The following is a 12,550-nucleotide window of genomic DNA, read 5'->3' on the forward strand; positions in this document are numbered from 1 at the left end:
GTTACCTATGCTGTTCAGGAACTCCTGTCCTCAAGTGATCCTCCTGCCTTGGCCTCCCAAAGTGTTGTTATTACAGATGTGAGCCACTGTGCCTGGCCCATATTCATTATTGAATATTACATATCAGACTCTGGGCTGGATATATTCATGTAAAGAAGAGGCCTTTGTTCTCAATAACTTAGACTAGCAAGTTTAAAATACACATGCTGACTTCTAGTGTATTATCTTGTAAAATAGAAGGAAGCTGTGGACTTACAAGGGAAGATCATTTAGCCTAGTTAGACTTCTTGGGGTCAGGGTGTTATTACAGAAGTTAAAGTTTAAATCTAGAGTTAGGTGAAGGATGGAAAATGAAAAGGTTATCAAGTAGTGAATGAAGGGTAGTAGATAACATAAGGACTTGAAATAACTGGATAATGGAAGGTTTTGTATTTTTGGGTGTTTACATTTTTTTTCTTTTCTTTTTCCTAAAAGGTACAACTGGATTTGGAACAAATCCAGGTGGTCTCTTTGGCCAACAGAATCAGCAGACTACCAGCCTCTTCAGCAAACCATTTGGCCAGGCCACAACCACCCAGAACACTGGCTTTTCCTTTGGTAATACCAGCACTCTAGGACAGCCAAGCACCAACACCATGGTAAGGAAACAGACCGTTATTTACCTCCAGGTCTTACTTGTAGAGTTAAGTAATCATGTCTAACTAGCAAATTCTACCTCTACTGCAGATCTTAAGAGTTGAGGGTATTTAATGAAGGGAAGAGAACAAAGTCTTAGAATAATTAAGACCTAGATTCTAGCCTGGGCTCTACTCTTTACTTGTTGAGATGCTGTTGAGGTGGTCACTTATCCTTTCTGAAAGTATTTTTCTCATCACTAAGTAGGAACTACTTAGTGGGCTGGACTTGGCCCTCTTGAAGCTATGCCTTGGAAGATTGACTGTAGCCATTCTATAGGGGATAGGAGAAAATACTTATTACTGACTATATTTTGGAATATAGCCAACAACAGGAACTAAGGGAGCTTTCATCTAGTTCCCTTAGGGGGAATCGTACAAAGAAATTTTTTGTTTTTTGTTTTTTTTTTTAAAGGGAGACCTACAACTTAGAGCCATACTGTGTCCAAAGAGAAGGTCCTCATGGTCATTACTAGTTTATTTCTAGAGATCTTTTTTAGGGAAGTATGAAATTAAAGAATGAAGTGATATGTGAGTAATTGATCAGAACTTGGAATTTACCTCATCTTAAAATTAGAGATACTTTTACTGATTAAAAAACAAGTATGGGCTGGGCACAGTAGCTTATGCCTGGAATCCCATCACTGCCAAGGTGGGCAGATCACTTGAGATCAGGAGTTCAAGACCAGCCTGGCCAATATGGTAAAACCCCGTTTCTGCTAAAAGTACAAAACTTAGCCAGGCACAGTGGTTGGTGCCTGACTACTTGGGAGGCTGAGGCACAAGAATAGCTTGAACCCAGGGGGAGGCAGAGGTTGCAGTGAGCTGGGATCGCTCCATGGCACTCCAACCTGGGCAACAAAGCGAGACTTAATCTCAAGGAATAAAAAGTATGCTTGTACCCCCAGGTCTTCAAAATACTAGATGACTGATTTCAGTAACATGTGGAAAAGACCAGCCGGGCATGCTGGCTCATGCCTGTCATCCTAGCACTTTGGGAGGCTGAGGTGGGGTGGACCATGAGGTCAGGAGTTCGAGACCAGCCTGGCCAACATGGTGAAACCCTATCTCTACCAAAAATACAAAAATTAGCTGGGCATGGTGGCAGGTGCCTGTAATCGAAGCTACGCAGGAGGCTGAGGCAGGAGAATTGCTTAAACCCAGGAGGCAGAAGTTGCAGTTGAGCCGAGATTGTGCCACTGCACTCCAGCCTGGGCGACAGAGCGGGACTCCATCTCAAAACAAACACACAAACAAACAAACAAAAAAGGATCATAATCCATGACTAAGTGGGATTTATCCAAGGAAGATTGGTTCAACATATCATCATTAATCATTGTAATACACTGTGGTAATATAATTTAAAAAACAACCACATGATCACCTCAGTAGATATAGATAAAACATTTGACACTTTTACATGATAAAAACACTGAAGGAAGAACAAGAAGGAACCCAGAATAGCCAAAACAATTTTGACAAACAACAAGTTGGAGGACCCTCAGGCTTCTCTCTCTTTTTTTTTTTTTTGAGACGGATTTTTCGCTCTTGTTGCCCAGGCTGGAGTGCAATGGCACGATCTCAGCTCACTGCAGCCTCTGCCTCCCGGGTTCAAGAGATTCTCCTTTCTCAGCCTCCCACATAGCTGGGATTGCAGGCGTGCGCCACCATACCCAGCTAATTTTGTATTTTTAGTAGAGCCGGGGCTTCACCATGTTCGTCAGGCTGGTCTCGAACTCCTGACCTCAAGTGATTCACCCGCCTCGGCCTCCCAAAGTGCTGGGATTACAGGCATGAGCCACTGTGCCCGGCCTTCATATTTCTCAATTTTATTTATTTTTCTAAGACAGGCCTCGCTGCAGTTACCCAGGCTGGAGTGCAGTGGCGTGAACTCAGCTCACTTCATCCTCCACCTCCTGGGCTAAGCGATCCTCCCTCCTCACCTCCCAAGTAGCTGGGACTACAGGCAGGCACCACCATGTCCAGCTAATTTTTGTAGTTTTTGTAGAGATGGGTTTTCATTGAGTTATCCAGGCTGGTCTCCAGCTTCTGGGCTCAAACAATCTGCTCTCCTTGCACTCCCAAAGTGCTGAGATTACCTTTTAGCCAGGCCTTTTAGCACATGATTGTCGTCCCAGCTACTCAGGAGGCTGAAGTCAGGGAATCACTGAGGTCAGGTGTGAGCAGCTGTACCTGGCTTTACTTCTCAATTTTAAAACTTACTATAAAGCAATAGTAATTGTGTTACTGGCATAAGGAGAGACATAGACCAATTGAATAGAAGTGAGAGTCCAGAAATAAACCCTCACATTTGTAGACAATTGATTTTCAACAAGGATACCAAAACAATTCAGTGAAGAAGAATGGTCTTTTCAACATGTGGTGCTGAGACAACTGATTATTCACATGCAAAATAATGAGGTTGGATTCTTTCTTCACAGCACTGAGTTAACTGCAAAAGTTAAAATTGATCAGTTTTTTGTTTTTTGTTTTTTGTTTGAGACAGTCTTGCTCTGTTGCCCAGACTGGAGTGCAGTGGCACGATCTTGGCTCTCTGCAACCTCTGCCTCCTGGGTTCAAGCGGTTCTCTTGCCTTGGTCTCCCAAGTAACTGGAATTACATGTGCGCACCACCGTGCCTGGCTAATTTTTTTGTATTAAGTGGAGACAGGGTTTCACCTGTTGGCCAGGCTGGTCTCGAACACCTGACCTCAAGTGATCCGACTGCCTTGGCCTCCCAAAGTGCTGGGATTACAGGTGTGAGCCACTATGCCTGGCCAAAAATTGATCAAATTTCTTTTTTTTTTTTTTTTTTGAGACGGAGTCTCGCTCTGTCGCCCAGGCTGGAGTGCAGTGGCTGGATCTCAGCTCACTGCAAGCTCCGCCTCCCGGGTTTACGCCATTCTCCTGCCTCAGCCTCCAGAGTAACTGGGACTACAGTCGCCTGCCACCTCGCCCGGCTAATTTTTTGTATTTTTAGTAGAGACGGGGTTTCTCTGGGTTAGCCAGGATGGTCTCGATCTCCTGACCTCGTGATCCACCCGTCTCGGCCTCCCAAAGTGGTGGGATTACAGGCTTGAGCCACTGCACCCGGCCCAAATTGATCAAATTTCTAAATGCAAGAGCTAAAATTATAAAACTGTTAGAAGAAACCTAGTTAGACAATAATATCTTAGATACAACACCAAAAGCAAAAGCAGAAAAAGAAAAAATAGATAAATTGGGCTTTTTCAAAATTAAAACCTTTTAGCCAGGCCTTTTAGCACATGTTTGTCGTCCCAGCTACTCAGGAGGCTGAGGTCGGGGAATCACTGAGATCAGGAGTTAGAAGCTGCAGTGCACTATCATCATGCTATGAATAGGCCACTGCACTCTAGCCTGAGTAAGGTAATGATACCCTATCTCTAAAAAAAAAGATGGCAGAAAAACATTTATGTATCAAGGGGATATCATCAAAATGAAAAGAAGACCTGTAAATGGAAGAAAATATTTGAAAATCGTATGTGATATAGGACTTGTATCCAGGATATATAAATAACTCCTATAATTCAGTAGTAAGACAATAACTTATTTAAAAAGGGCCCAGGATTTGAATTGACATTTCTCCAAAGAAGATACGTAAGTGGTGTGATAATATGCTTAACGTCATAAGTCATCAGGGAAAGGCAAATGAAAACCAAAATGAAATACCACTTTGCACCTACTTGAAAGATATAATAAAGACAGTAGTAATAGGCCAGGCATGGTGGCTCACGCCTTTAATCCCAGCACTTTGGGAGGCCAAGGCGGGCAGATCACAAGGTCAGGAGTTCGAGACTAGCCTGGACAACATGGTGAAACCCCGTCTCTACTAAAAATAACAAAAAATTATCCAGGCATAGTGGTGCCCGCCTGTTGTCCCAGCTACTCGGGGGGCTGAGGCAGGAGAATCTCTTGAACCCAGGAGGCAGAGGTTGTGGTGAGCCGAGATCGTGCTACTGCACTCCAGCCTCGGTGACAGTGTGAGACTCAACAAAAACAAAAAAAAAGCCAGTAGTAAGTATTGAACCTGGAGAAGTTGGAACCATTATACATTGATGGTAGGAATGTAAAATGGTGCCACCCCGTTAAGAAAACAGTTTGGTGGTTCCTCAGAATGTTAAACAGAGTTATGATATGAACCAGCAGTTGCACATCTTGGGGTTTACCAAAGAAAAATAAGACACAGACTTGTACACAAATGAACATAACAGCATTATTCATAATGACTAAAATGTAGAAATTACCTAAAGATCTATTAACAACAAATGGGTAACCAATTGTGGTATATGCATATAATGGAATATTGTTTAACCATAAATTGGAATGAAGTACTGATACATACTACAACACAGGTGAACCTTGAAAACGTGCTAATGAAACAAGTCTGTCACAAAAGACCACATTTTTAATGACTCCATTCATATTAAATGTTCAGAATTTTTAAAAAATCCACAGAAAAAGATTAATGGTTCCCTAGGGATAGGGAGTAATTGCTGATGGGTCTGGGATTTCTTTTGGGGGTAGTGAGAATTTAGATAGTAGGGATGGTTGCACAACTGTGAACACGCAAAACATCACTGAATAGTCCACTATAAATGAGTGAATTTTGTGGTGTGTGAATTGTGTCTCAATAAAACTTTAAAAAACAGCACAGTGAATTCCCTCTTCAGCAAGTCTATTAGCACAATATTTTTCCTTTATTAATGCATAAGTAAAATACATTGTTAAACATAGGATGATGCAGATTGCTCATTGGAAATGAGTATAGTGTCTCATTTAGAATTAAGGCTTTTGGCTGGGTGCAGTGGCTCACGCCAGCGTTTTGGGAGGCCAAGGCGGATGGATCACCTGAGGTCAGGAGTTTGAGACCAGCCTGGGCACATTGTGAAACCCCATCTCTACTAAAAATGCAAAAATTAGCTGGATGTGGTGGTGTGCCCTTGTAGTCCCAGCTACTTGGGAGGCTGAGGCGACAGAATCACTTGAACCTAGGAGGCGGAGGCTGCAGTGAGCTGAGATTGTGCCAGTGCACTTCAGCCTGGGCAACAGAACGAAACTCCATTATCAAAAAAAGGAATAAGGCTCTTTAACATAACACTACTACCTCCATCCGTGTTGATTTATTTTCACTGATTATTTTTGGTTACTTTTTAAGTCCACTCCCCAGCTTGATAGTGATTAGTTCTTTTCACCTAAATCTAAGTTATTTAGCCTAGTATTTGTCATTATAAGTTTGAAAAAATGGTAACTTTTTTTTTGTTAATCTGAGACTCGATGCGGAAACTATTGTAGGGTATCTTTTAATCTATATAAACTTCTTTGCAGGGTTTATTTGGAGTAACTCAAGCCTCACAGCCTGGAGGTCTTTTTGGGACAGCTACAAACACCAGCACTGGGACAGCATTTGGAACAGGAACAGGTCTCTTTGGGCAGACCAATACTGGATTTGGTGCTGTTGGTTCGGTAGGTTTCCACAGTTGACTGTAATTTGAAGATGTCTGTAGATTTGTTAAAGGAATTTTCTTCTAAGGATTTGACTCTCTTGCAAGTATTTTTTTATTGGGTATATTATTGTACCAGCCTAATATGATTTGATTTTGAGAACAAAAGGCAATTTGATATAAGATGTAATTTCAGGTTAACTTCAGGTTTGTTTTCAATTAGTAAATTCTTTCCTTTTTAAAATTTCTTTGCCTCTGTGCTTATGTGCATCATACTTCTGATAGCATTGGTTAAACTGTTGAGTCTAAATTCAAGTTCTTTTGCTTTGTTTGAATCAGATGATTTTTAACTCCTAGTTCTTCCCTCCTTTGTAGGTGATAAATTGGTATGATATTTGGGAATGAAATGTTTTTGGGGTTGATCAGGTTGTTGAAATTGTTGAGATACTCATGGAAGAAGCTTTGAACTTGCTGTTGTGAGTTGGTTAAAAAAAGAAAAAAGGGCCAGGTGCGGTGGCTCACGCCTGTAATCCTAGCATTCTGGGAGGCCGAGGCCGGTGGATCACCTGAGGTCGGAGTTCAAGACCAACCTGGCCAACATGGTGAAACCCCATCTCTCCTGAAAATACAAAAAAACACTAGCCGGGTGTGGTGGTGGGTGCTTATAATCCCAGCTACTTGAGATGCTGAGGCAGGAGAATCACTTGAACCCAGGAAGTGGAGGTTGCAGTGACCCAAGATCGCCCCATTACACTCTAGCCTGGGCAACAAGAGCAAAACTCCATCTTATAAAAAAGGAGCACAAAGTTCCTAAAACATATGGTCCTGTTTCCATGGAGATTGAAATTTCTCTTTTCTTTTTTTAAACTTTGGACAGATAATTGAGGTGAGAAATTGAGAAAATTAGATAATGCTTCAAGACATTCTAATACTTTTGTTGTGGTCGTGGTGGTGGTTGTTTTTGAAGCTGAGTCTCGTTCTGTTGTCCAGGCTGTACTGCAGTGGCATGATCTTGGCTCACTGCAACCTCTCCCTCCCAGCTCAAGTGATTCTCGTGCCTCAGCCTCCCAAGTAGCTGGGATTACAGGCATGTGACACCATACCAGGCTAATTTTTTATTTTTCTTTTTTTTGGGACGGAGTCTCGCTGTATTGACCAGGCTGTAGTACAGTGGCACACGATCTCGGCTCACTGCAGTCTGCCTCAGCCTCCTGAGTAGCTGGGATTACAGGCGTCCGCCACCATGCCCAGCTAATTTTTGTATTTTTAGTAGAGATGGGGTTTCACCATGGTGGCCAGGACCTCATGACCCACCTGCCTTGGCCTCCCAAAGTGCTAGGAATACAGGTGTGAGCCACCACGCCTGGCCTTAATTTCTGTATTTTTTAGTAGAGGTGGGATTTTGCTATGTTGGCCAGGCTGGTAACTCATGGCCTCAAGTGATCCTCCCACGTTGGCCTTTCAAAGTGCTGGGATTACAGGCATGAGCTACTGTGCCCGGCTTCCAGTACTTTCTAGTGACAGATTTATTGATGTATAGTCCACATGCCTTACAATTTGTCTCTTTAAAGTGTACAGCTAGGTGGTTTTTAGTATATTGACAAAATGTGCAACTATCAGTAGTTTTAGAACATACTCATTATGCCAAAAAGAAATGCCATAGTCATTGGCAGTCACTCCCGATTTTCCTCTGATCATCTTAAGCCTGCTTTCTCTCTATGGATTTGACTATTTTGAACACTTCATGTAAATGGAATCATAATATATGGTCTTTTGTGATTGGTGTCTTTCACTTAGCGTAGCGTTTTCAAGGTTCGTCCATGTTGTAGCATGTTCAAAGTTTTTCTTGTAATGATTTCTTCTGGCAAAGTAAATATTTGCTACATGTCTCTTAACAGGTAAAAAGATATTTGATGGCCTTGTTATTTTTTTCTTTGCCTCACTGAGATCCGGTTTCATTGGATTCCTTTTGTTTCAGTGGTAATCCTTAGGGGTCACCATTAACTTTTCAGGCCAGAAGCATTCTGTGTTTATATTTTTTGATAGCCTTTATTCATCTTTCTTCTACCTTTTTTATAAATGTTAGGACATCTTTCCCCCACCCCGTACCCAATCCAATATACCTGAGGTAACCTGTATTTAGTTTGGTGTGTGTCTTAATATTATTTTAAATTTTCCTGTATTCTATTCTTTTTAGACCCTGTTTGGCAATAACAAGCTTACTACATTTGGAAGCAGCACAACCAGTGCACCTTCATTTGGTACAACCAGTGGCGGGCTCTTTGGTAACAAACCAACCCTGACTTTAGGAACCAATACAAACACTTCTAATTTTGGTACATATAAAAAGCAGGTTTGGCTCTCTTAAAGTTACACTGACTATACCACACATTATTCTCCTGATTCGTATGATTGGAAATATTTAAAAGTTCTCAGGTAAGCCATAGCTTGATGTGAAGTACCAGAGGGAAAGGTTTAAAGTCCTGGATATGGCTTGAGATAATTAGTAGGCATGTAAATTGCTTTTCATTTACTTTGGATTACCTCAGCAATAGCTGAGAAACCATAAAGGAAACATATTTGGTTAAGTGACACATTGTATGAGGCCAGGTTTCAAACCTGTGGTGGTGTACAGGAGATACTTGGTTGTTCTTATTTTTGTTGTTGGTTTGTTGTGTTGTTTTGTTTTTGCTTTTTGTTTTTTGTTCTTTTTTTTTTTTTTTTTTTTTTTTGGTGGAGAACAGGGTCTTTATATCGCCTCAGCCTCCCAAAGTGCTGAGATTACAGGTGTGAGCCACTGCAACTGGCCTGGTTATTCTTTTTTTTTTTTTTTTTTTTTTTTTTTGAGACGGAGTCTCGCTCTGTTGCCCAGGCTGGAGTGCAGTGGCCGGATCTCAGCTCACTGCAAGCTCCGCCTCCCGGGTTTACGCCATTCTCCTGCCTCAGCCTCTGAGTAGCTGGGATTACAGGCGCCTGCCACCTCGCCCGGCTAGTTTTTTTTTTGTATTTTTTAGTAGAGACGAGGTTTCACCGGGTTAGCCAGGATGGTCTCGATCTCCTGACCTTGTGATCCACCCATCTTGGCCTCCCAAAGTGCTGGGATTACAGCCTTGAGCCACCGCGCCCAGCCAGCCTGGTTATTCTTAGTGAAAGTTGAAATGTGCCAGGTATTGTGGTAAGAACCTGTAGTCCCAGCCATTATGGAGGCTGAGTAAGGAGTATCACTTAGGAGTTCAAGGCTGCAGTGTGCTGTGATCACACTTGTGAATTGCCACTGCATTCCAGCCTAGGCAACATAGTGGAAGCAGGTCTCTAAAAAACTAAAATAAAATAAGAAAAATAATATAAGAAAGTTGAAACCTTTCTGATTTGGGGGATTATTCAGTAGTTTATTTTTTACCGTTTCAAAAATTTGGAATGCATGTTCATTGTATACATATTCGTTGTTAAAAATCTGGAAAATACAGAGAAGATTGAACAATAATTTTAAAAACCTTAACCTACTGTCTTGGAGATATGCTGTAAAAATTTAAACCAGTTTTATGGAACATGATATTCTTACTATTATTTTATTTTTTACTTTTTATTTTATTTTGAGGTGTAGTCTCACTGTGGAGTGCAGTGGCATGATCTCGATCTCGGCTCACTGCAACCTCCGCCCTCCCGGTTTCAAGTGATTCTCCCACTTCAGCCTCTCGAGTCACTGGGATTACAGGCACGCACCACTGTGCCTGGCTAATTTTTGTATTTTTGGTAGAGACAAGGTTTCACCATGTTGGCCAGGCTGGTCTGAACTCCTGAGTTCAAGTGATCTACCTGCCTTGGCTTCCCAAAGTGCTGGGATTATAGGTGTGAGCCACCATGTCCAGTCAGTATTTTCAATATGTCTTATAACTACCTAATTATGTTTTCAAAAGTCAGATCAGATATAGGAAGTTTATTTTGTTTGTCGAGGGAAATAGTGGTTCAAATATTTCTTGAGGATTTTGTGTGCCAGAGACATCACTAGGCACTGATAGGTTCTATTTGGGAGATGAGTACAAAGACATGGTTATTTGGTATAGGTCAGCAGTTAACTCAGTTTTTTAATGAGCCTTTGAACGATCTTGTAATGTACTGGAGAAAGAGATCATATTGAACATCCGTTGGAAGATGAATATGTTTTATCTGACTGTCAACTACATGAGGAAGGTAGATAGGTCATTGATAGGTACCAATTCCTAAATTGATGTGTTTTGTTTCATTTTTATAATCCCTTTTAGTCATTTTGCTCATTCACTGCCAGAAATGATTATAGTTCCTATAATTCCTTTTGGTCATACTCTGTTTGAAACAACCGTTTTGAGACAGTGGACTTTGTTACCATGGATGAGATACTTGGCATCTGTCTCTCTGTCTCTGTCTCTGTCTCTCTTTCTCTCTCTCTCTCTCCACCTCTCCCTCCCTCCCTCCCTCTCTCTCCCCCCTCCCTCCCTCCCTCTCTCTCCCTCCCTCCCTCTCTCTCCCTCCCTCCCTCTCTCTCCCTCCCTCCCTCTCTCCCCCTCTCTCTCCCTCTCTCTCCCTCTCTCTCCCCCTCTCTCCCCCTCTCTCCCCCCTCCCCTCCCCTCCCCTCCCCTCCCCTCCTCCCTCTCTCTCTCCCTCCGTCTCTCTCCCTCTCTCTCCCTCTCTCTCCCTCTCTCCCCCTCTCCCCCCTCCCCTCCCCTCCCTCCTCCTCCCTCTCTCCCCCTCTCTCCCCCACTCCCCATCTCCCTCTCTCCCCCTCTCACCTCCCTCCCTTCCTCCCTCCCTCCCAGGCTGTAGTGCAATGGCACAATCTTAGCTCACTGCAACCTCCACCACCTGTGTTTGAGTGATTTTCCTGCCTCAGCCTCCCGAGTAGCTGGGATTACAGGCGCCTGCCACCACAATCAACTAATTTTTGTATTTAAAGTAGAGATGGGGTTTCACCACGTTGGCGAGGCTGGTCTGGAACTCCTAACCTCAGGCGATCCGCCTTCCTCGGCCTCCCAAAGTGCTGGGATTACAGGTGTGAGCCTCCACACCCGTCCCTACTTATTTCTTACCTATAAAATTAAAATGGAAAGATGTTTAAGGGTCAGTTAGCGTTTCTCAACCTTTTCTGTTATCATTTACCCTTCCCCATGGACCCTTTGTAGACTATTTTTTTGTTTTTAAGTTTTACCTGCTGTAATGGGACTGTTTTTTCTTTCATTTATTTATTTATTTATATTTTTGAGACAGAGTCTCGCTCTGTTGCCCAGGCTGGAGTGCAGTGGCCCGATCTGGGCTCACGGCAAGCTCCACCTCCTGGCTTCACGCCATTCTGCTTCAGCCTCCCGAGTAACTGGGACTACAGGTGCCGACCGCCATGCCTGGCTAATTTTTTTTTGTATTTTTAGTAGAGACGGGATTTCACCGTGTTAGGCAGGATGGTCTCGATCTCCTGACCTCATGATCCACCCTCCTTGGCCTCCCAAAGTGCTGGGATTACAGGTGTGAGCCACTGCGCTCGGCCTGTATTTTCTTTTCTTTTTTTTTTTTTTTTTTTTTTTGAGACAGAGTCTCGCTCTGTCACCCAGGCTGGAGTGCAGTGGCCGGATCTCAGCTCACTACAAGCTCTGCCTCCCAGGTTTACGCCATTCTCCTGCCTCAGCCTCCCAAATAGCTGGGACTACAGGCACCCGCCACCTCGCCCGGCTAGTTTTTTGTATTTTTAGTAGAGACGGGGTTTCACCGTGTTAGCCAGGCTGGTCTCAATCTCCTGACCTCGTGATCCGCCCGTCTCGGACTCCCAAAGTGCTGGGATTACAGGCTTGAGCCACCGTGCCCGGCCGGCCTGTATTTTCTTAATCATCTTCTCCCTTCCCCTGAGATTTTCATACCACACATATACTGTGTGTCTGTTTATGTTGTGTGGCCCTTTGGAGGGCCACAAACTATCATCTGTGATATTGTGGTCCCTCAAGAACCAATTTCCACTCCCTTTGAAAATGTGTGTGTTTAATAAAAGCTCTTTTTTTTTTTGTAACATGCTTCATGTTCAAAATTAAATGCTATTTTTCTTTTTCTTTTTCTTTTCTTTCTTCATTTTTTTTTTTTTTTGAGACGGAATTTCGCTCTTGTTGCCCAGGCTGGAGTGCAGTGGCGTGATCTCAGCTCCCTGCAACCTCTGCCTCCTGGGTTCAAGCGATTCTTCTGCCTCAGCCTCCCACGTAGCTGGGATTACAGGCACGCACCACCACGCCCAGCTAATTTTTGTATTTTTAGTAGAGACAGGGTTTCGCCATGTTGGCCAGTCTAGTCTTGAACTCCTGACCTCAGGTGATCTGCCTGCCTCAGTCTCCCAAAGTGCTGGGATTACCGGTGTGAACCACCACCACACTCGGCCCTTCCTTCCTTCCTTCCCTCCCTCCCT

The 12,550-nt window shown here is 43.2% G+C and overlaps 1 protein-coding gene across 4 annotated transcripts in view; it reads left to right on the forward strand.

The window, feature by feature from the left end:
- LOC105468934 (nucleoporin 98 and 96 precursor) overlaps positions 1 to 12,550 on the forward strand; it is a 131,326-nt gene that overhangs the window by 29,229 nt on the left and 89,547 nt on the right. For 2 of the 4 annotated variants that reach the window (XM_071075207.1, XM_071075210.1), the window contains exons 8-10: positions 475 to 638; positions 6,020 to 6,157; positions 8,333 to 8,471. In XM_071075207.1, coding sequence (XP_070931308.1) covers positions 475 to 638; positions 6,020 to 6,157; positions 8,333 to 8,471 — 441 coding nt within the window. The remainder of the gene's footprint in view (positions 1 to 474; positions 639 to 6,019; positions 6,158 to 8,332; positions 8,472 to 12,550) is intronic. The other 2 variants (XM_071075208.1, XM_071075209.1) reach the window with 2 other exon arrangements.

This window comes from Macaca nemestrina, chromosome 12 (genome assembly GCF_043159975.1).
Source record: "Macaca nemestrina isolate mMacNem1 chromosome 12, mMacNem.hap1, whole genome shotgun sequence".
NCBI classification, from domain to species: domain Eukaryota; kingdom Metazoa; phylum Chordata; class Mammalia; order Primates; family Cercopithecidae; genus Macaca; species Macaca nemestrina.